At 37.7% G+C, this 25,594-nt stretch overlaps 1 protein-coding gene across 2 annotated transcripts in view; it reads left to right on the top strand.

Moving 5' to 3' along the window:
- The window catches only part of LOC150081901 (homeobox protein Meis1-like), a 220,998-nt gene that overhangs the window by 54,957 nt on the left and 140,447 nt on the right, over window positions 1-25,594 (top strand). For both annotated transcript variants that reach the window (XM_090378974.1, XM_090378973.1), the window contains exon 6: window positions 12,246-12,381. In XM_090378974.1, the coding sequence (XP_090235100.1) occupies window positions 12,246-12,381 (136 nt within the window). The remainder of the gene's footprint in view (window positions 1-12,245; window positions 12,382-25,594) is intronic.

Raw genomic sequence — 25,594 nt, 5'->3', positions numbered from 1 at the left:
GAAGTAGAACAATTTTCTATAAACAGTAGTGCAAATCATCAATGTGTTTCGTGATCACAGAGGGAATGACAGCTGTTTTCACAAAACCTGTTGTCATAAAAAGAAAATCGCCTATCATGGAGATATCGGATCGTCCGGTTGTAAAATCAGATGGTTCTGGTGACGAAATTTATTGGGGTTGGGGAGGGGAAACCTTGGTTCTTTCTAATCATTCTGTTAGTACATGATAGCCATAGTGTTTCCATCCGGTAAACTATTTCTTACGTCACTAATATCCGCTGTCAGCGCAACAAAAGGCGGGTGCGCAGATACATACACAACAATCCTGCTATAAGCCTCCCCCCCACCCCCCTTCAGCTGGGGCAAGTAGCTGCTATCCGTCACTGGTAAGGCGATATGCGAGGAATGTATGATCCGTTCTTAGGGAAGCCAGAAGGGTGTGCAATCTTGGAGATCTGAGCTTCCCGAGATAGACATGCACGAGGAAGTAGAACCAGGCATCCCTTGGAAGTGTTATTTTTGACACATTTGCCTGCTCTACTGAAGGGGAGAAACAGCCCTTCCCCCCTCTCTCCTCACCTTCCCCCACCGTTTCTGTGACGACCTTCCATTTTTGCTGGCTGGTTCCCGAACTTACGTTCTTGCCCATGTATACAAGGCGGCGAGTCTCTACCCCTCTTCCCTCCCGTCTAAATATGTCCCGAGTGCTCCACTGCTGGGGGGAACCCGTGATGAATGCTGTGAATGCGACAGCATACATTTGTTCATAGACTTCTCCAGATCCTTTTAGTTTCGGCATTACATTGTAGATCGGCACTGTGCTTGGTTAAGTAAACAGCCCAGCTTCCAGCACAATAGCGCCTTTGAATGAACTCACAAAAACGATGGTATCACCTTCTTAATTCTGCCATGCGCAACTCCCCTCCATCTCTTTAAGTGTCTGATAAAGATGTAGGCGGGAAATTAGGCATTAACTGCCTCTGTAGTTGTAAACACGTATATTGCATACGCTATTTGTTACACTAAAACAAGAGATGTGGATCTGTAGAACTAACGAAGAAGGGTAATGAAGTGTATAAATGCGTATTAAATATATATCATCACTTTCCACATTCAGAGAAGTCTTACATAAATATCAGTTTTTATTTATGAAGCGAAAAACTGATATTTAATTAATTAAAAACTAAATACGGACTGTTTTCCATTATTCAAATTCATTTAACATCTAAAGAATGGGAAGGGATGGTACTGATATTGGCAGACTCCTTATTAAGCTTCAAAATAAATATTTGTATGAAGTTTGGATCGTTTTCCTTCAGCGTTTGCAAGGTTTCAATATGTGCAGTATTTCACGCTGCTATCTGAAATGCCAAGTTCTTGTGTGGTCTTGTCCCAGACCATCTAAATCCAATTGCACATCCATGCAGCCAAATTTAAAAATGAACTGTTCTCGGTGAGGTGACTTATGTGGTACCTTGTATTATTGCGTGAGGCTCACTGTAATTATTCAAACAGAAATAAAAAAAAATACAAGGATAGGCAGTTTCATTACAGTAAGCGATATCTGATGATTAAGTCCCTCTAGAAGTGACTATCATAAAATCGAGATGTAAATTAATCTTTCTTTCGTTATATTTTTTTAGTCACGAAAAGTATTTCTCTTTTTAAACGAGTTCCAGGAAGTGTGCTCAAAAGTTGCCATTTTTAGCTTAATTAATAATAGTTGACTTGCAGTTTTGACGAATAAATCAAACCATTAAACTCTTTCGTGCCAGTCTATAGTCCATCAGTGAAGATATGTATTCATTATTATTATTTTTTTTAAGTTGTTCTCAGAGGTTCGCATAAGACATACAGGGTGTGGCTCAAGTATTAGAAACCTCCTACCTAATAACATATCAGGCAGTCGAAGACTTCCTGAACAGGCGCGGCATAGATTATACTGGAATATTTGGCTCCTTTCTCTATCTTCCCCCATCCCTCCAGCGGAATCACTTAATGGCAGTGGGTTTGATAAGGCTGACGCGTAACCGCCATGCTGCATATTCGAAAATATTTTATACGCTTTGATTGAGGACCCTACTTCAAAATAGTCTATCGTATCCCTCCAACTAAACGCACATTATTTATGATCAGCAAGCCGAGGTTAAATAATGTGATCCGTTAGTTTAGAAATTGGGTGGAGCCGGAAACGTCATATAATCCCACATAACTATTTCTAATGGTCTTTCGTATGATTCATAAGATCAAATCCATACTATATTACAAAACCTCGTAGCTGGAATTGTTTATTATTCTCCACTTGTTTGGGAAGGGTCGAGTTTGCATCCAGTTGATGATAACGAGAACTTATTGAAGTATTTTCAAATGGATTGAGTTGGCTGATGTTAAGAGGAGGGTTTCAGAAGTTGAGAAAACAAGACTTGCTTGTTATTGGAGTTGCCTTGGCACTCCTGTACGTAACCCTACCAGTTCCATCCACAACTCACATTTTTATTTTATCCTAGGGAAGACATTATGGTCCCTGTTATAGTGTGGTGTAAGGAATCTGCAGACAACTGCGTTATAATGTGTACTGAGGTATAAAGTAGGTCATGCTTCCGTGCACAACTTATATCTGACGCCAGTTCTTAGTTTAATCGTTAAATCTGGAGTATAATGTTACAGATGAACTGTGGAAAGTGTCAAAGTGAAAGATAGCTGTAAGTCATACATGGATAAAATATAATAAGATGAATTAAAGGATAATTAACTTGCAAATGCTGTAAATTTTGCCCAATGAGTACAGTAATTATATATGGAATACGATTAACAGAGTTCATAACGTCATGAAATGTATTTTATAAAATACAGCAGAGTATTTTAATACGAGGAAGAGCGGAGGAGGACATTCCAACACCGCATTATATTTGAATTCGCATAAATGTGACAGGTTATGCCCGGGATCGCTGTATTTGTATTCGTGTTGTATGACGCTGATTGACTTGCTAGTGATGGCCTTGCGAAGCATTCCCTTAAAGTCCTATGGACATCCCTTCAGTTTTGCTTAGTACAAAACTGTGCGACCTTTCTAGGTTAATCACATGGTTGGTCATGCGTGTAATTTATTTATTTTCATCGTTCGCAATACCACTGCCTTTATAATGTTCATTAAATACATGTTCTACGTACTGAGATGCAATTGTTTTAATTTATTTTAAATTGTTCTTAATAAATAGTAACCCTCCCTAGTTTTCAAGTTATATAAGAGTATGATTTAATGTAAAATGATTTACTGTTAGAGCAGTTGTATTTTATAATAAAATGAATAAATAAAACATTAATATGATCTGTTGATTCACGTCAGATGCTACTAGAAGAACCATCTTCAATGTTTCTCATTCTGCGTGTTGCAAACTTTTCCAGTTTGATGAATAAATTGTAAAACGATTAGATTAATATAGGTCAGTCACTGACTGAAAAAAGTTAGGTCACCAGTTACAAATTACCCATTAATCAGTGAGACTTAGGTACTCGCTTACAATTATTAAATCCTTTAATTATAAATAGATTTAAAACTAAATCTTGCCATCTTTAATTGTAAGTGCTTTATAGACTTTGTTCAGAAGTCCATGTACAGTCCATTTGTGGATAATGGATGATTTCAACTTTCCAAATGTTGGCTTGGACTTCTTGGGTTGGTCACTCATACAGTAGAAGAACTTATCTGGATTCATTGCATTGCTATTTTCTATACGAGCACGTCAGAGAGAACAATAGAAAGAAACTCTTGATTTTCTTATTGGCAGCGCCTCTTCATGCATTAAGAATCTCCAGATAAAGGAACTACTAGGTGGCAGTATTCGCAGTGTACTGATGCATGGGATGATTATTAATTAGCAGGAACACGGATACCTGCAGTAAGAATAAACTAGTCTACAATCGTCATTAATGGGGAGGAGGCTAAGGCAGTTTACAAGAATTCTTTTGCTTATGTTAATATTGAGAAAAAAGGAGTGAATCACATTTGTCCACTTGATATGAATGACATAAGTATTGATCCTCGTCAGGTTACTGACAAACTGAATAAATGTTTTGCTTCTATATTCATGCGTGAATTTGAAGATGAGAATATCTTTAGGGATGGGAATATTAGAAGTGTTCCAAAATATAACTGGGAGCTAAATGATTTCGTGATGACTCACGATTATCTAGGGTCTGCGTGTCCTGTGGGTGTGAAATTTGTAAATAAATAAAACGAGGAAAGTGAAAGAAATCCTTGTAAAATCTTTTACAAGGATTTCTTTAATCACTAATCGAATTAATGATTAAAGAAGTAATGCACGATCATCTTGACAGGGATTCAGTTATTCGGCAGTGGATTTACTAAGAGGAGATCTTGTCTGACTATGCTACTAACTGCTATGACGCACTAACAAACGAAATGGATGCAAAAATGTACGTTATGTACTTAGATATCAATAAAGCTTTTGACACTGTTTCGCATGAAAGACTACTGTAAATTGGAGCAGTGTGGCATTTGGGGAAAGTTACCCTCTACGGATAATGGGTTGGAGAAGACAGTAGTTATTAATGGCCACTGCTATTCTTGGAGTGATGTTATAATATCAATGGAATCCCTCAAATTTTAGTGTTGGACCCCTTATTGTTTTTAATAAGGGGTCCAACGCTATACTTGTACCCTGTAATTTTGAAGTAAATGACAAGAATCCATTGAATCATTAAAGTTAATTATAACGGCGTCCGCACTCAGAAGAGTGCCAGTGCATCGCAAACACATAATGGCGGTACTAAAAGTGAAGTGGATAACCACTGATTGGTGTTCAGTTGTAAGGAAAATCATAGAAGCAGTGATCAGGAGTATAATACAGGATCATTTAGATTGCAATGATTTCAACTTTCCAAATGTTGGCTTTGGAAAGTAGAAATCGCGATTAATCAAACAGGTTAACCATTATAACAGAGTCGCTCATGAGTTGGATGTGGGAAATAATTTCGACTTTTTTTATTTTAAATTTCAGCAACGTTTTTGACTAAGTCATATATGAGAGCTTACTGTATAAGCTGAAATGTGTTGGAACAGCGAAAATCTGTAGTTGGATCGCACGAGGCAGAGGGTTGTGATTAATGACGATTCTTCAGATTGGGGTTCCTTTAAGGATTGGTATTGGAACTACTGTTGTTTTTTTTTTTTTTTTTTTTTTTAAACAATATCGAAAAAGGTATAGAGAGCGCGATGTAAAAATTTGCAGATTATGTCAAATCGATAAAATAATTAGAATCGGCGCTAAACAACGGTTCTTCATCCCTGTTTCTAACCATCCCTGAAGACAGAATTGGGCCATCGTGGGTAGCACAGTTGGTAGGATCGCCATCGTCCTCACATCGAGTGGAAAAGACCTGAGGTTGAGTCCCGTAGATGACAGGAGGAATTTTTATGGGCCTTTTTCTTTTTTTTTTTTTTTTTCTTAAGGAAGTCATCCACGGAGGCAGTAAGTTGCCTCTCTTAGGATTACTCTTATCAACATTTCATCTCTCCATTCGATATTTCCAGCTAATCTTATAAAATGGTGCAAGGAAGAAAGTTTATACGACATCAGCCATAAAAAAAATAATAATAAAATAAAATAAATATCTGTCCATCCCCTCTAATAATTTGTCTAATTCTCTCTTAAAATTATTCCAACTTTCACAACATCCCATAAGAGTTTGTTCGAATGATCAGTTGCTCTCTGACTGAAAGAAAATTTTCGCACATCTATGCAACAACTATTCTTTTTCAATTTAAATTTGTCCCCTTAATGTGTGTCAGCCGAGAAATAGCTAGGATGCCAATCGTCATTTAGTTTACTTAGTCCATTTAAAGCTTTAAATACTTCAATCATGACTCTTCACGGGTACCTAATTTCCAGATGTTGCAATTTGCAGAGCCGAAGTCTTCGTAAGACAAATCTTTTGTGCCCCTGACAGACTAATCTTGCTATTCTTCTTTGCACCCTTCCACTGGATTCACATCCCTTCTGAAAAGATATATACCTCACCTTGATTACTGTGTGTATATGTGTGTGTGTGTATGTGTGTATATATATATATATATATATATATATATATATATATATATATATATATATATATATATATCTTCTAGATCATACAGTATTCGAGGTCTACCCATTGTCTTATACAACGGGATACTCCTTGTCCCTACTAACAAAATTCCTATGTATCATTGGCAGAAATCCATGAACTATCCTGTCAGACTTGATGTCTGACAGTATAACTGCCAAAAGGTCTTTTTCGTTCTACACAACCTTGAGTACAAATACCACCCAATTCGTAGCTCAATCTGAGGGTTTGAGTACAAATACCACCCAATTCGGCGCCTCCATAGCCAGGTGGGAAGGAGCAGCAGTGCGTAGCACACGCTTCTTGATTAGACCGGGATTCGAACCCGTCACCACCAAATACGGAGGATGCGGAAAGGTCAGGGAATGACCACCGCATATCCCGGAGCAATATGGCCTTAGTTGCTAATGCTCCTTTAAAAAAAAACCAAAACCACCCAATTCGTAGCTCAATCTGAGGGTTTGGAACCCCACTCCTAATGGGGAAATTCGAATAAACATGGAAGAAAACTTGATTTTTTTTTCTATGAGATGTGTGGGGGGGGGAGGAAGGAAGGAAAGTTTGTCTAGCATGAGCCCAAGATACATTGTAGTTGCAACGACAAGAATTGAGTGGTTACACAGCTTTATAGTAGGAGGCCTAGAAGAGGATAGACGCCCCTTGAAGACCACAGCAGAAGTTTTGGCTGGTGAGATTTAAAAGTTTGTTGGAGAGTGCCCAGTTCTGGAGTTCATTCAGAATAGTATTAGCATTGTTCTTAAGTTGAGAACGGGAATTTCCATTCCAATGCCAGATCATCTGCAAACGCAAGAAAGGAGTAATTGTCGAAGATTTGGTGAGCCAATGTTTAATAACCATGTTCCATAGTAGAGGTCCTAAGGCAGCCACGACGAATTTGCCGAGTAATAGAATTTTAATTCGAGGCCACAGTGACGTACCCGTTGTAGAAGTAGTCTCTAATGGTGTCTAACGGTTTCTGAGAACATCTTAGGAGTCCGTAACATTCTAGGACGCACTTCCAACAAAGGGAGTCAAAGGTGTCCTGCAAGTCAACGAAAACAACCAAGGCGAATAAATTCCATCAGGTCATCTTCAGTGCTAAATCTAGGAGTAAAGCCAAATTGATTAGATACTACTGAACCTGAGTTTTGAAATAGCGAATTGATTCTGAAGGACAGAAGTCTTTCGAAGACTTTCCCTAATACGGAAAGTAAGGCAATTGATCTGTATGACCGCGAAAAGTTGGTTGGTTTTCCAGATACATATTTGAATAATTTTAAGAAGTGCATATTTCCAGAAGATGGGAAAGGAGCCTTGAGATAAACATTTGTTGTACAGGTTGATGAGAGTCGTCGGGAAGACAGAAGAGCTTACAGATAAACTCGGTCTCAACATCAGGACCTGGACATTTGTTGGGCCGTATTTTGTCTACAGCCATTTTAACCTCATCGAAGGAGAATAATTCTATAGGAAATCTTATTAGCACCTACGCATTCTAAGTTTACCGATACCTTGGTGTTTTCTCATTATACATAACAAATATATACTCACCAAAGAATTTAATTTAATTGAGTAGGCATCGTTTACCTAGTTTATCCTGAATGAGCACCATCGATGGGTGACTTCAAAAATGCTGTCATGAGAGAGCTTATGGCGGTATCTCCAATAATAATTCTTATTTTTTTTCTAATAGTGCAATTTATTCAACTTGGAAAGCTTGATGCCTAATTTGAAATCTATCTTCAAGTGTTAGTGAGTTCAGCGTACCAAGAGTTGTGGGTGGGCGATCGTTACATCCTTGTTGATAATACCTGTAGTGATGATTTGTAGTTTTTCTTACTATAGCGATACAGAATTAACGTTTAGGTTGTTCACCGTTAATTTTTTAACTTATTAATGGCGCTTGAGTTGAGTGACTTCCGTGCTGTTAATAATTACCCCGACCTTGTTAATAATACATCAACATAAGACTTGAGAGGATGGTTGCTGAAGGTCCAAGAAAATATTTTAATCTTCAACCAAAACTAAATTAAACATCCTTTCATGGAGCACTCTTAACTTGCGCCTTTTAACCGTAGAGTGGATCGGCACACGCTATCTTATCTCCAAAGTTTTCGATCTTTGCCTTCTACTAAAAGTCCCTAAGAGAATGTGAGAAACTTCCCACTTCTAATCTTCCAAACTTACAATACAAGTGCCTGTCATCAAGGGTTTTTTGCGCTGACCGTCGTCCATTTTCTACTTTGAAGGTGTTTCACGTCTTATCTCCTGTTAGGTCGGGTCACATCTCAAAAGGATACCCTTGAAATGTTTGTTGTCACCGTCGTCAGTCGGCCGACCAGATAGACACTCTGGGGAAGAAGGCAAAGTCCAGAAAATATCAGTTTCTCGTGCACATCGCATAGATACGATTAAGGCTATTTGAAGATATTCAGGTGGTAGCATTTTTTTAACGCGCCCCAACTTAATTTCTTCAGATATGGATCCATTCAGTATTAGCGCACTCTACGCTTTATCCCTAAATGGTCATTATAAAACACTCCTGATTTCTCATTTGCATATGCATTCTCTCGGACGTGTTTAGACTGGCTAACAAAGTTCCAGCGAAGGTCTGAACTCCGTGTTTGTATGCTTCGAGGCAGAAGAAAGTTCTCGGACCTTGAATTCGGGATTGTCTCGCTATATAATTATAGCTGACAAACTTCAGTTCACAGACTACCATCATCACGCTTTTACGGTACGTTTTATCATGACATAAAACCGTTTTACAGCCGTTTAAACAGCGCGAGACGTGTCGGTTGGGTGTGCGAAATAATGTTTCGTGCGCTCCTAAACACATACCCATCCTTATATAAAAATAAAATGATATGTAATGTGATAAAGGAGAAAAAAAACTGGAGTAGAAATTGTATAAATAAGGCAATCCATCGCTAGCAGTAGCCATCATCGAAATACTTGCTTTTTTTAGCATGACAACGCAGTAATGCTGAATAATGAGGACATTTTTAATTTTCCTGTTACAATGGTTGAAGCGTTATTTACAATTCGTGCTAAATGTCGTCATAGGGAGTTGCAACAGCTGTTTGGTGCCATCACTTGCTAGGCTAGTTGATTAATGAACTCTAAGATGGATGATTTTAAGGGTGATAACAATGACTTGTACAATCGTGATTTTTAATTTTAGGAACGACTAAAGGATAAATAAGAAATAAAATATAACGCAGAATTTAAAACAAATGGATATGTAGGGTGAAAACTAGGCTGACTTGAATTAATATTTTGTTTAAATTAGAGAGGGTAAGTCCATTTCGTGGTTTAAGAAGTTGGAATTGAAATAGGATGGTCTTGTTTCCTCTAAGTAAACGCCGAATAAATAGTTGAGTTCCATAGATTATCGTGGAGGAAGGGCTTCAGTTTTAATGCGAAAAGACACTCTTTGGAATTGTCGATTAGTTCTGTTTAATTAAAGTTTCTGAAGTTTCTGATTGTTCCTAGTCGCACATGGTTCCACAATTGAACTTTGAAGTACGGATTTTGGATTTTCAGAAAACTTTTCTTTCAGTCTAGTAAATATTATAGTATTTATTTCGTGGTTCATCTATTCCATCCTATGTTTGCCTACTATCCGGTAAAAAAAAATTAAAATAGATAAATAATGATAAATTTTGGGAGAAACACTATACAACTTTTAAACTCTGCACTTTTTCACATTGCATGGAAGAACGGCAATCGTAGAAACTTTGCTAGCTGCGAGGGACATTTATGAGTAAGAAAATAAGTAACATAACACACAAGTTTACAAATCACAAGAAGTCTAAGACCTGCAATACACCCGGAATTAGAACTATTTTCACCCATTAATGATATGTGGATGTAAATATTTTTCCATTCTTCAACAGAACCATTTTTAAATGGGACAACTGAAATTAGTGTCCATAAACAAGTCTTTCCAATTCGTTCCATTGTGGTCTTGAGCAGACAAGGGTTGAAGTGGTCTAGTTTAAAAAGTACAAGGTCCTTCACCTTGAAATTACATTAGTTTCGGAAAAATGGCATTACCCCACTGTATTGCTTCTGGTATCACCATTTAGTAATTAGGTTTGGTGATTAATCATTGAAATGATGGGCTGAATAAAAGGATTTTTTCTATTTTTAAATTGGGACAGTGCAATCCCTTTTCGATGTTTCCGGATTGGCAGCATTCCCAGCTTCTTCCATCTGATGAAAACCGAGTATACTGATATTTCTCGCTCCAGAAAAAAATCCTTTTCCAGTTCTTCAAAGACCTCTGAGCATAATATAATTGCATCTGTCGCTGTGCATTAACTTGGTGATGAATGTTTTGTGGACAGAGATGTTGTTGATGAAAATTCACTGCTGCAATAACAACTACTGGAGATTCCTGAACCTTTCGACAAATATATATCCGACTGTTTGGATCCCTTGTAAAAATAAGTCTTCTTGTAAAAATAAGCTTTGGTAATGTTGAGAAGTTTAATATCAACATTCAAACCTTCTGAAGAGAAGCTCCATTTTTCTCTTTTCTGCAACTCACCTCTCTGCAGTACTGTATTTGCATATGAAAGAGTTTTTTCATAAATTGTGATTATTCATCAGTGTTTCCATACTTTTGGAAACATAGTGTAAATGAATTAAATATTCATATAAAAAAGGAAAGCTCTCTGAAGGTTTCTTACAAAATAAAAAAAAAAAAACACGTTAAGTTCTTTGATCTTCCTCGTTACAAGCTTTTCGAAAAGAACAAATAAGATATAGATGAGAGCGGCTTTTATCTTTAATGCATTCTAGTGTGTGGTCTGGCCATTCCCGGTTACCAGATAGGATTTATCAAGATAACTGTAGATGTCATCCTCTTTGCCCTGTTTGACACTTGGCATTTCTGCAAGAGTTGCGAAACCTACTTATCTCCCGCTACCTTGCAGGAAGTGACCCGGTAAGGTAGGCAGTCCGTCATTCTTTGTACACGATTTAGTTGAAGGTTACAAATTTGGTCTTTGTTTCCACCCAGCATGGTGTGGCAGGGTAAGGAAGTACGTCACCATTAAAATGGTTGAAACAGGTTTCTTGGCTGACAAAAGAAACATTGATAAGTGACGTCCCCTTTGTTAAGTACTGGCCAGTACATTCCCTTATCCTCTACTCAGGCCTTTTCATACACAGGACATCTTTAAGTGCAAGATATTTGTCATCACTGTAGTGGGGTTAGTTTGACACGTGACTTATACTTTGTGCCGAGATCCGCAAGGATAAGTCGGTTCAATCTCGTAGACAAGCTGAAAGGCACATTTGACATCTAGTAATTCGAAGGAAATAGCATACACTAGATTCGAAAGGACATAAAAACACTCTAGTGTTGTGTACACTTACTCCTTTGTAAGCTTACATTAGGGGCGTACTGCACCATTGAAAACCATATATAGTACTTCTAAGCAACAACTGATTTCACACCTACAAATTTGGGAACACTTGACAATGGCCAAAGGTCAGAACATGTTTTAAGATTGGCCAGTGGTTTGGGGGGCATTTTTCAGATTCCATTCTTATTTTACTGCAATCGCATACAATAAGAACTTAAATTTTCCTGAAAATTAGCAGGACCTTGCAAATCCACTTCTGATTTACTTTGTATTTTAGTCCTTGCTTGGTAATGAAAGGAATTCAAGGTACGAAACAATTCCTTCAGACAAGAACAGAACTGGGAATCATTTCTAGTTTATCTTTCGTGGTTTTACGCGCATCAGCCATATTGATGACAAGTGGGAAGTTGCTGTACTGTTAGAGAAGATGAGGAATTCGGTAAATTATCCGGCAAAGATGAACAAAGGAAGGTTGTAAATTTCGAATAACTTTGTAATTTCTAACCTAACTTCTTTTCCATTGATGATCTGGTCTAAAACGTTTGAAAGTTCTCGATAAACTTCCTGAAGTAAAAGTTTTAAAGTTTGTAAAAAAATACTGGATTGAATTGTGAAATACGCTCGGTTGCTCAAGTGAGAGAGAGATATTTACCACCGTTAGTATATTCGATATATCTTTTAGTCTTGCTGTTTTTGATTTTTGTGTGGTATCTAATTTTAAATATAAACTTTATTTTTCAGCGGCCACCTTCCCGGTCCTTAAACTACAGTACAGGTGGTGAAGATGTGAGATCTCCAGCGGGGTCGACTGGAACACCTGGTCCGCTCTCCCAACAGCCTAGTTCACAGCAAAGCACGGACAACAACAGTGAAGCAGGTAAGTTTTTGAATGGCTACCTCCCCTAAGTGTGATAAATCAATGCTTTGGTTTTTGACGCCAAATATCGAGCCAACACTTTCAGACGGTATTCATACTTGCCGAAGTCAAATTTCGCTTTATTTGGATAATAATAAATATTTTTATAAATTCAGTTTCCACTTGGTGAAAAGAATCTTTCTATTTTTAATATTAGATTAGAGAATCCATTTAGTTAATATTTTTATTGCGCGTATTAGAATAATTTTCCTAAATTTGCAATAAAAAATTGATTGTTATAATCTTCACTTAATTCTCTATAAACTACCAACTTTAATTATAAATTTAACTCGTAATTACATCCCATGACAAAATTATCACAAAAAACCAAAGCAAACGATGTGAACAAGTTTACATTTATTTGTTACAAACTGATCCTGTTTTAATTTCTCTATGATTATATATATTTTGTAATCTAATATATATTAGCGATGAACATTCGCTGATATTTATTCTACATTAATGCTAAAAATCCATTTTTACGTTTGTTTGTTACTTCTACTAATACAAATTATACAGATTGTCCAAAAGTTGCGCGCACCATAGATGAAATATAATAAATTGGCAAGTGAGGTTTGTATAAATCTGTTACTAGGAGTAGGATACGTTGGAGGGCCGGGGTAACTCAGTATTGCACTTAATGATGCAAATACCGGTTATATTATTTCTTATGAAATAAAAGAATAAAACTATTCGGCCTCTGCTTTGCTGTATCGAGCATGCTAAACTAGTAGTTAAGACGCTGGTTTGCGTATAACTCTTTCTTCTTTCCTTTCAAGGAGCCAAATGCTCAGTTTGACTTATAAACCTGTAAATATTCGAAACTGTTTGGTATTCACTCAAGACCACCGCGGTGTTTTCCTCCAAGTCCTTCACGTGCCTTACGAAATAAATGTTTCTTTCCCATTCCGTTGGCAAGTTACGATTTACGGAGGTTTATCTTCTGACCTGGTGGATTTCCCTTTCTTCTCGGAGGAAATTTCAGTGAAAGTTAGTTTGTGTATTCATTACTAAAAGGTAAGTCGAGGGTCTGGGTGCTGTAAAATGCTAAAATGGGGGTCTCCAAATTGCGCTGAAAGGCAACCATAATCAGACTACAAAACAGCCTCATTTTATCAGCGGGGAAATTCTAGTGCCATGTGCTCTAAGCTACTTTGTTCCTAACCCATTTGAATGGCCCCATTACTGCTCACAGGGAACGGAGACTGCATTAAGTGAGTTAGAGTAGAATTTCGTTTGAGGCAGAGTCGGACGCTGTTCGCTCTACACTTAATCCAATCACTAGCATACATTTGCACACTAGATGAGCTAGGTCCTCCTAAAACCAGACACAGGTGTAGAGTACTAGAGAAAGGCGCGTGCTCGAGAGGGTTATCGCTGTATGCGTAATACACGTATACGTTTCTAGCAGTAGAAATACTCACCACCCATCGGGGATGGGAAGGGAAACAGGGGAAAACGCACCAGATTTTCGCAAAGGTAAGAAGAAATGTGGCTCTCCCGATGCCAAGGTGTTAGTTCTCACGTACTGGTGGGTTGGCGATTAACGAAACGCAGGGTGATTCGAGGTAGTCTGCCGTTCTCATAAGACTAAGCAGGAGACATAAAATTTTTGCAGAAGGCAACATTTTAATGCTTCCCATTGCACTTTCTGGAAATTGTACTTACTTCTTCCAAATTGCCACCGCGAGAATCGAAACTTCAGCCACTCAAGGGAAGTTTATCTGAATACAGGAACAGTGTGTACTTTAGCTGCTCAGAGAATCCACTTTTTTTTTTTTTCAAAAGTCCAAAACCGTTTTCGTTACATAATAAAATCCAAGCACATGTTAAAAAATATTCCTACTTTGTGATCTATTTCGGATTTTTTGTTAATTTGAAGTTCAAAATTTGTTAAAATCCTCATTAATGTATTAATATTGAGTAAAAATAATTCCGTTTCAATACAAATGCGGAAAGAAATTCTGTAGGCATTCAGCAGTCCAATGGTGTGGTAGTGTAATAAAAATATATTTAATCAATTAAGACAATTTTTCAAAGACTTAGGCTGCATGATTAAATCCACATTATGCTTCACAAAATACCGTGATATTCCTTGGGGGGAGGGACTGTATAAATTAAATGACTTTAAATTTAACTGATCTCAAGTGTCAAGAGAATTTGAAGTTCTTTATAATTTTCTAAATTATACTCCGATATAAGTTGTTTTGGAATTCCACCATGTCTATATAATGTTATTTTTAAATTCTAAATATAAAACTTTTTCGTTTCTTTCCCATCGTCAAGAAGTTCCAGGTGTAACCATTAGTTGGTAATAAATTGATAATAATAAAATATTTTACTCAAAAAGATCTTAGCAATAGGGCTTTGCTTGTTTTTTTGACAATGCACTTGGCTATCCTCTTAACCTTGAAGACTTGGATGATGAGACAAGTTGTCTTCATGACAACAAATACGACTTCCTTGTTGCAACCGATAAACCAAGGGGTGACAACGATATAAAACCTATTATCCCCGAAGGACCAGCCATCAATCACAAGTTCTGATGGGGATACAATATTAAGAAGCCCATAGATTGTTGCAGAATCATGGGAGGAAGGCACTCAGTCTCTGATGAACAGTGTGTATAGCGGAATATATGGCCGGAGTGCCTTCAGGGAGTCAAGGCCCTAAAATTGAGTTGGACTGCAGTATTGGCAAAGGAGATTGTCTTATACCAAGTGGATATATGAAACAACTGACGACAAAAAAGAATGCTTAATGCCTTAGGTTTGTTTTAGAAGGGATGATCATTCTCGTTAAAGATGGGAGCGGAAAATTCGGTTGAGTATTCAGGGATCATTTTGCGTTGCTATAATGCACTATATCAAGAAAAGAAGAGAAGGAAAACATCTGTTCAGATTTCTATCCTTATCTTCTTTAAAATGTGAATAATACAGTTATATAAATAATAAATTTAAGTCTTTTCACTCAGAGCTGTAGATAGCCGATCTCGGGTGAAATAAAAAAATTTTAGACAGGAGAGGTTTGATGGGAAAAGAAAAAAAAAAGTCTTTAGGAGAGAGAGAAAATCTGCACATACCATTACGTTCCGTCAGATAGGTAGGGATTTTTATGATTGCATCTAGCCTGTGGAATAGATTCATATCCCTCAAAACTGGGACGTCAGTAACTCCAGTAAGCACTTGAGGAGGTTGTTGGGTACTATGTAAAATTGCCAGGGGTGTGATGTTTAGGTTAGTGGATGGGTGGCTCACGACCTTACTCATCCATCCAGCGAGGAATTTGTTTATATACGACGGCGGGGCAAAAGACCGTACTGAGGAATCATAAACGTACGATCGGTTGTAGGCACTGCTGAATGTATCTTGCAGTTACCTCCACGTTGAGTAGTCTTGGCAGATTGGCCATATCGCACAGTAACTTTTTGGTTTTCCTGGTGGAGAAGCGACTCTGGAAGACAGGTTCCTCATCTCATGTTAAATCGAGGTCAGTGCGGGAGTTTACGTTCTTTATCTACGATCCATTATGGGCTTTGATATCATTCATTTTCGTTTTGCTAAAAGTGCTTTGAGCCGATTTAAAGAGGCTAAGCTCTAGATAGGCTTGAAGGCTGCTAATTCTGTATGTTACATAGTCTTTGGCGTATGATATAAAATCGCTGTTCTTTGCGAGGAAAGGGTTGAGAGAAGCAGCGAACAGTGGATGAGACAGAACTCCTTCCTGCTGTGTTCTCTGCGTTATAATGCGCAATTGCTGAAAAGATTTATGGCTTATGATCTGCTGTCTGGGCATCAGAATTAGCGGGATGATTTTTACAAATTTCCTGTAATACAAGCGTTTTTTTTTTTTTTTTTTTTCAGAATGTAAATAAGAGCAGGGACTGGAAGTTTATATGCGAAAGATGTATCTAAAAAGATAACATTCAGTTGAGACTTCTTGTTAAGAGCTGTTCATATTTTATATATTGTTACTGGTTGATATGTTCGTGAACTGAATGACGTATTCTCTCTTGCCTCTCTGCATTTATATTTTTTATTCAACAAATGTGATAAACAGAATTGAACTTTGATTCGATTGAATCACTATCGATTGAAGTCAAAGTAGAATTAGCTAATAAATTCCAGTTGTCTAAAAAAATTCTAATCCAATGTATGCGTGTACCACGTTTACTCATAGGAAGCGTGGTACACGTATACACTGGATGCAAAGGTGTGTGTGTCAATTGGACTTGAATACTTGCAGCGAATTGGAATTAATGAGCTACATTTTATGCCTGGTATCATGACCATGATTTAAAGCACTATTTCGAACTTATACCAGAAGTTCTAAGTATTAACGAAGACAGGTTTCACTTTCCACGAAGGGAGGGGTGTGTGGGGGGAGATAATGGAACTTCGATAAAACCCCGGAACCATTAGATAGCAGGCTACTCTTAAAACGTGCATTTTGAATATGGACTAACTATTTCCAGGATGTAAAAATGAAATGAGATTTCACATGGAGAGTTTTGTAATCTGGGAGCAACCTGGTGTCATATTTCATTGTTCTCCGAAACTTTACACAAGCCAATACTGTAACCTTTGAGGGAAAGAATTCGATCAGGTAATATTTCAACTCTATATGTGCTTACGTCTTATCCGACTTCTGGGTCAAATCGTGCCAATGCTGATCCCTTTGTGGCGTATTCGCTAAGTCCACGAACTAAACGGTTGACAACGGGCGTTATACTGCCAGAGTGGCTGTGAATAGCGCCATTGTCAACCCGCAGCGAGATGGTCTTGGCTTGGTTATCCCGTCACTTCGCTGTCACGTGATTCTCTTCCCATCCCCCTATGGTAACGTCACGGTCTCCGTCCCGACGGCATGCTATGCAGTTTTATTCTAATTACGAGAAAGGCAGTGAGTTAATAATATTGCGGCTATTGCCAAGGGACATGAGTAAACCTTGCTTCATGGAGGAAATACTAACAATTGTGATCGAATCAGTGGATTTGGTGTGGGGAGGCGTTGAATGCTACGGAAAATATTGGTGTTCTTTTCATTTAACGGAATATTTTCTTTTGCAGATGGTTGAGGTTTGAACAGTATCATTAAAGTAATCATCCTGAGAAAATTGCCCTTTATAATTCCTTTCCTTAGGAGTTCTTATAAGCTTGTGCAGTACCGAGTGGTCATCCTGAGGGTACAAACGTGCATGCGCTTTGAATAACTGTGGCTCGCGCGACTACTAAATACGGTGTAATGTTCTTATATTCTCTCCATCTTGTGAACTCTAACTTTCTGTGGTCTTTGACTCGATAATATTCTTTCACTTTTTAAGCCCACCCGTAGCTGAGTGATCAGTCGCAAGGGTGCGTAAGTGCACGTGCTTTTTGAGCGACCGTGATTCAAGCTCATGTGACTACTAAATACTGTGCTGTTTCTTGTATTCGCTGTATCTTGTGAACTCTTCTGACCGTATGTATTAGACTAAACAGAAAATTTGTTTTTTTATTATTCGTATTTCAAATTAGCGGTAGTTTATTGTTATTGTACTCAGTGTGATGCTGAGAACTGGAATGTTTCTCATCCAAAAATTCGAGAAGTGTGAGGAATTTACTAAATCCAAAGAGAAAACTGACTCAATTTGAGCGTGAATGAATTGAGGAAATTCAAACGGAGAACCAACGAAGTGGAGATATTTTTCAGCGATATTTGCCTGTTCTGTTTACCACCCGAGCTAGTCAAGGAGGAAGGGATAGATTTACACGCGTAATGGATGCAAGTTTTTCTGTAATCCTTTTACATCGTTAGATTTACATTTTTGCACAGATGTTGACCTACAAAATACAAGTAGCGCTTAGGTTAAAGTTAAGCTTCCTGGAGCACCTAGTGACCCGCCCTCGGGTTATATCCTAATAGAATACTAATCACGGATAGCATCTCTATCCCCAGCATTATTAAAGAGATGAAAGAGTAATAAAAATTAAAAACAGGGGCAAGCAGGAACTAGTTGCACTGGAACGAGCTAACTATTGCTGCAGAACATTTAAGCTTGCTGTTGCCCGAGGTGTAAAAATGATGAATAACGTATGCACATGTATTGACTTCAACAACCCTGCAGAATAGTGGTCGAAATGGATAAATTTCTGCTTGTAATTTGTATTCTGGTTTAAGTGCAATCTCTCTCTCTCTCTCTCTCTCTCTCTCTCTCTCTCTCTCTCTCTCTCTCTCTCTCTCTACCAAGGTGTTGGTGGGCGCGCGAGAGAGATTATTTGGCCTTAAGGCGTTGGAGTCACGGATCAGTTGTGGATTTTAGACTGCAGTCAATTCAGGAAGTCAGATATTTAACCTGTTCAGGCACGAAAGAAGTAAAAGAAAAGTTACGCTTTTGTTCCAATTATGAACGCACTAGGACAGAGCTTTTGAACTTCTTTAGACACGCAACTCTGTAAAAAATAAAAATCGACAATCCTCACGAGCAAAATAAATAACAGAATAATTTAGAAACAGATACTTCAATTAATGTGACACGTACTGTATGTGCTTTCACCTCTAAAATAGCCGATCGATATTTGGCTTTGTGATTGAGCGTGCACATGGATCTCTTTTTGAGGATTAGCCCATGGATGAAATATATCGCGACCTAAGATTCCAGTGAATTTATCTCACGCTTCATACAATGGCATGTTAATAAAAATTACAAGAATCTTAAAATTACCTCTGGAAAGTTCTTTCAATTCCGGCCTGACTTTTGGGGAGATTGTCTTCCCTTTGAATAAAGTTCAATTTCCACCTGAGACTGGAGAAATTCATAAAGGCAGTATTCGAATTGGGCAGGAATGCAGCGAAGCGCTTCCGGTAGTTTAGGTTGCTGTTGTTGTGTTTTGGGTCATTGCCTATTACTAGATCGAGGCAAGCCAATGAGAAACAGTGCAAAAAAATTTACTGTAATATTAAAATAAACGTTCTAAGCCTTTTTTCTCACTCCTTCTAGAAGAAAAATTATCATGAACACGAAGAACAAAAAGTATTCAATATCAATTGAAGTCAGCGTACCACAAGGCCAATTCTTGAGAGCAATAATTCATTCATTCATTCTCTGCAAACAGTAACAGTATGGTGTCCTATGCCGATGGCATAAGTTCATCTGGAACACAGAGCAAAGGGATGATCTAAGACAAGTCAAAACAGACCTAAACGAGATACTGCGATAACTCAAAACACATCGCTATTCGCATTGACAATTAATCCGAATAAATCTGCACATATAGGCTTCTTCCTAAGAAATAAGACCTACCGAAATCTCATCGCACTTGAATTGAAACCGTGGTAGAAGTTTCCATTTAACATACGGAGCTTTAATATGCATATCCAAACCAAAAACATTGAAAATGAGAGAGAAAGTGAATCAACACAGATCTGAAAACTACCAAAGGATGCTTCTACTAACGTACTAACTGACAACTGCAAAAGAATGTGTATCACATGCAGACCTGATGTAACCAAGTGGTCAGATGAGAGTGCAGTATACTGTATTTCCACACTGACCACTATAATACACACATGTGTGAGTTGAGTTGAACCTGGTCCGAGCCTTCATTCTTCTGGCAAACTTGCCAGAAGGATGAAGTATTAATAATTCCGACAGACATTAACAGATCTAACCCACAAGGATTCCTAGAAGCAGTTATTATAGCATAATTCATATGCTATCATAAATATGAGACTTGTTCATTTTAAAATACTTTATTCAAACATATAATGAACTACACGCATTATTTTTCTCTAAAAATGTTTGCCACTCGGGGTTTATCTTATAGTCCATTTTTTTTTTCCTCTTAAAAAACTAGCAGTAGTCTGCCATCATGGCAGTATCCTTAAGAATCTTGGGTACCGCTTTTTCATCGTGGATATGTCCCAATGAAAGCGTTCCCCCCCTTGCCCATCTCTTACATCTCTCAAATTTTGAAGAAAAAAAAAAACTGTGATGGGAATGAAGAAAATTAAGTTTCAAAAACATTCGGCAGCCCATGTCTTCATAACACTGCAGTAAAATTGACACCAGAGGTTCATATTATCTTTCTTTCATCCAAAAAATCCATACACAACTGCTTTAAACGATTAAGCTGCTAATTCAGTGTCCCGTGCTTTGTTTTAAATAGTCTTAGGGCTAATGAAGTCTTTGGGGTTTAATTTGAGGTCTAATTAAAAGTCTTTGGGGTATAATTTAAATAATCTTTGAGGTCTAATGAAGATTCCTTCTTTCAGTTTTGCATCTGTTAAATTGGGAAACGATTCCCTTGGGTAGCAGAATCTACTTCCTTCTTTATCCAGAGCCCTACCAAAATTCAACTTTATATGCAAAGGTAGAAGATTAACTTTTTTCTTCTTCCTCTTCTTTTTTTGGCTTCAACCATTGGAATGTATTTTATATTACTTCTCTCTGGTAAAATTCTTCCATCTTTCCCACCGTTGCACAATATAATGTTTTTCTTTTGCAAGACTATCCCACAAACATATAAAAGCAAAGGCATGGTACTTTATTGCAATCAAGATCTTGAACAAGCTTTCATAAGTTTCTTTCAAGCCAACAGCATGAAGTAGAGGAACGTAAGGGAATGCATTTCCACAGAAAACTGCTTTTAAACTTAATTTTGAGGCATTAGCTAATATGAGCCATTCATTAGGATTGTGTTCAATGCTCAGTTCATTCAAAAGATCACTAATATCTTTACAGAAACACAGTCTTCCATGACGAAATATTTTAAGAACAGTTTGTGACATTTCGATATACTGCAATTTTAGATCCTGCTTCGAGTAACTTTTGCCCTTGTAATCTAGAACCAAGGAGTTCTTCTTGATTTTAGATAAGTTTAAATCGGGAACTAAGTCATTCAAATCTCTTTTGTTTAATTAAGTGCGGAGCGTTATAATTTTATGGTTGGTAATCCAAATCTCTTGAAGTGGAAGGTCCAGCATAGTCTGCAACACAAGAATCCTCGTTATATTCTTCGCTACTTTCTTTATCGAATGATTTGGGGGATCGGATATCGGCAGATCTTCATTACGTTATACGGGTCTTTTTGCAGATATTTATTAGGATATTTGATGCTGTTCTTTTCTTTTTTGGACAACCGTGAGATATTTTTGTCTTGCATAAATAGAAATCGTCCATGTGGTTGTACAGTGCTCGCCACATAATAGGAAAAGGAGAAGACATACTTTAAATTTTCCTGCTTAGCCACATTCTCAGATTTATAGTACAGGTAATGCAGCATGTATGTGGAGCCCAAGTTTTATCCTGATCACCAATCTTGTACCCAAGTACAAAGAATATGGACGTTTAATAATAATGTAGATTTTCTTCCTTTTGACTTTTTGTTGTAACCCATCCACGCACGTATAAGGGTGTTTCAAACAGTTCCTTTACCCCTTTTTAAACGTTTTAATAATACAATCCTAAGCAAATCACAGACGAAACAAACAGTATGCAGTATATACACCACAACTGTCTTTCCGTTGCTGAAAGAGACAAATGGGAGGCAGATAGACAAGGTTAAACATGTTAATCTTCCCCCAAAATTACTGCCATCTATGAGCACATGCAAACATTATTATTTGCAGATAATACAACAGATAAGTTTCATATCTACACCCCCAAAATATACGTATAATGGATAAACACAAAAACCTTTAACTATAGAAATTGTGACGTGATGCGAAATTTTAAAAATCATATTTGAAATAAATCTACAAGGTGCGTCGGAAAAGTTTTAGGACTGATTTTCCTAACGATACTACTATTGCCATACATTGGCCATTATTGAAACAATTCACTATCAATTCTGAACTGGCTCTTCGCCAAGTTTCTTCAGTGTTCACAAAGGCGTTCTCCTGGAAAGTCGTGTTTAAGTTGGCGCGGTAAAGTCACGGATTCAAGGACCGGGCAAAGAGTGGCGATAAAATTTTATTTTAAAGTGGGAAAAACAGTTGCAGTGTTGAGTTCAGCTTATGGACATGAAGCACTATTATGATCCGACATTTTTCGCTGGTATGGGCTGTTCCTTGAAGGGTGGGAAGATGTTCAGGACGATGCGCGGAGTGGTCATCTATCTCAGTCTCGTGTGGACTCGACCATCGAAAAAACGTTTTGCAGCTGTTAATAGAAGATCATTGCCTGTCCCTCTTAATGATAGCATACCATGCATTCAATTGTTGTCGAAGATTTGAAAAAAAGGGGGGAAGTGTGCTCGCACCTTTCCATCTTCACATAACGCAACCATCGTCAAGCAGTTTCTCGCATAGAAGGGCGTTACAATGCTTTACCATCCCCGGTTTTTCTGCGGATTTCGCACCTCTGGTAATTTTCTGTTTCCAAACTGAAATTCCACCTGAATGGAGCATCATTTCGACAGCGTTTCAGAGATCCAAACCAGCGTGACTAGGGAGTTAAAGAGTGTTTTACAGAGCTATCAGAAGGTGTACGACCGTGCAAAGAGGTGTATCGAGTTACGAGGGGTGTACTTTGAAGATTAAATGGTAATAAATTTTTTTTTTCTTTTCTTGATTTCAATATTTTATGATTGTAGTCCTAAAAGTTTTCAGATACACCTTGTATGTATAAAGTTGATTGCAAACAGTTGATATATTAGGGGCGGTAAAAACATATTGGCCGGTGTAATATATCCAAATCTTCCTTAAATTTACTCAAACTGTCCACCTCCACAAAACTAGGCAAAAACTTTATCAATGTTAAACCTCAGTTACAAATTTTCAGCCCATCTCCTTAGTTTATCCAGGTCCTCTTGAAGTAGCATAATCTGATTACTATCAATAACTTTGTATCATCTTCAAACTTGGACAACAAATATAAAATATCTACATCATTTATCATTAATAAATATTAAAAACAGTATGTGGCCCAACACTGACCCTTGTGGAACTAGCTAATCACATTAGCCCATGAAGAACAACGGTCATTTATAACCACTCTTTATGTCCTACCGTTCTTTTATCTATAGTACTAACCCCCCCCCCCCCGCCAATGGCTACGCACGTTAATCACTAGACCAGCCGGCCCTGTAATATATACTACATTATAGTGTCACTAGCCCATATCTCGATGGGAGAATATAAAAACAAGCTTAAACTCTGCAGTGTAAACCGTGTTGATGGGCTGTGGGAGATCATTATATGCAATTATCGATGTACAATAAAGATTATATGCAGTAATGTTGTCCCGAGGATTAATATACCGAAGTAATTTAAGAAAGCAAAATTACATTTATTTTATGGTCGAGTTTTTACTTTTTTTTTTTTGTTTATCAATGTCGGTATTGTGTGTTTTTGTTTTGTTAGTAATTATGCGATTCTTAAATTATACGATTCTTAAATTATACGAGTGTAAATTCTTTTTTTAGTGAAAATAGTGGCTTGCTATGTTATTGTTGTTATAGGGTTAGGGTGCATAAGTGACTTAGACTATATTTAAGTACGTTCTGTGGTTGATTTGTTTGCTTGAGGGGAAAAAAAACTACGCAAACCTCGCCTGAGACCGATTAGCTCGGCCACATTGTGAAGAAACCCCATAAGAATTCCTCGCGTCAATAATGGGATTGGAATTGGGGCTTTTTCCACTCATTGTGAAAAGGATACTGCTTCCTTGCATGTTCTACTCGCGAGGACAGTGACTTGCTATCAGTGCTCATAAATGTCACGACTTTTAAGTGTTTGGGAAGAGATGATATAATGCATCTCCAAATGAAATATCCGAAAGGCCATCCAAATTGAATCATAGAGAAATTTCAACCAATGACCTTTACCTGTCCGAGGGGGATAAATAAATAAAACAATACTAATAATTCATCTGATCTTGATCGTATGAAAAGAAACACGTATTTTTCGAGATCTGCAATTATGGTAGGATTTACAATAATTACCAAAAATATAAGCCTTTGAATAAATATATATTTTTTATTGTTCTAGAAGAGATATGCCAGGCATATCCCTTCTAGCTATGGTAAATTTTATGAATGTCCAGTGATACAGAAGAATTGTCGGATTATTCGAGCATCGGCTCTAGCATGGACGTCCTGGACTGGGAACATTCACAGAATTTTTGTTATGTCGCCCTCAAAGTGGAGAAGCTTTTCAAGCATTAGCACTGGCAGAAATTTGCGCCCAAATACAAGATGGTCCCTGATCATTAATCGAGCTAGACTGTTTCCTCTGAATCGAGACTGTAGGACTGCCCTCTATTTTTTTTTTTTTTTTTTTTTTTTTGATTTGGTAGTTGTTGGCGCATCGGCTTCTGTGGCCATATTGCACCTCCCAAGGTTTTTGCAGTACTTTGATCCAAGCCCGAGGCGAGAATCGAACCCGCGACCTTTGGGTTGCCGGGCAGGTACTTTACCCACTCGGCTAGCCGGGTCGGCTCTGCCCTCTATGGACATATTTCCCAGAATAGAGGAGTATCAATTCATCCAGCGAAACACTTAAGAGCACCAACGAGTGTGGTCTATTCTCATCGGCAGTGGAATATAAGAGAAAGAAGTGGGAGGGGGGGGTCAGTTTTTCTCGGTTTATGATTCATGAATCCGCCTGCTGTGTAACAAGTCAAATGGAATGCTACTTAAATTTATTTAATCTTATAAATAGAAATTGCATTTGCTTTAATTTTTATCCCAAAGGTAATTTTCGATTTTGAATGAGCAAGTTTAATGCTGCAAGAGAAATATAAAAACCAGAATTAATTGGTTGTAGGTTCCACCTTCTAAAACTTAGTACCAGAAAATTCAAAAATTAAACCTGCACCGGCATATCCAGGTAAAAAAAAATATTCAAAATCAATTGTTTTCTGTTGGAGCTGGTTGTAGATCTTCGAAGTAATGTTCGACTGACCTCAATTTTGTGATTACAGTATACCTCCCCCCCCCCCCGCTTACGGTGGGAGTTCACTGTAATCACGCTGTACCCTTTTAGTGCTCTTTTCTTCTTGTCCCACGCTCGATCCTGTGAGGTGGGAGGGCTCCCTTTAAAACGCTGTAACGGGAGGGTAATGTTTGGCATGACATTATATCAGCGTTATTTCTACCAACTATTTGAACCACTGGCTTCTATGAGTAAGACCACCAATATTTGTGAATATTTTTACTGTTACGGGCATTCTTGAAGAAAAATATGGTAGAAG

This window comes from Mastigoproctus giganteus, chromosome 8 (assembly GCF_048544385.1).
Source record: "Mastigoproctus giganteus isolate SK-2022 chromosome 8, ASM4854438v1, whole genome shotgun sequence".
Lineage (NCBI taxonomy): Eukaryota > Metazoa > Arthropoda > Arachnida > Uropygi > Thelyphonidae > Mastigoproctus > Mastigoproctus giganteus.
Note: the sequence above shows the minus strand (reverse complement) of the source record. Positions and strands in the feature narration are given on the sequence as shown.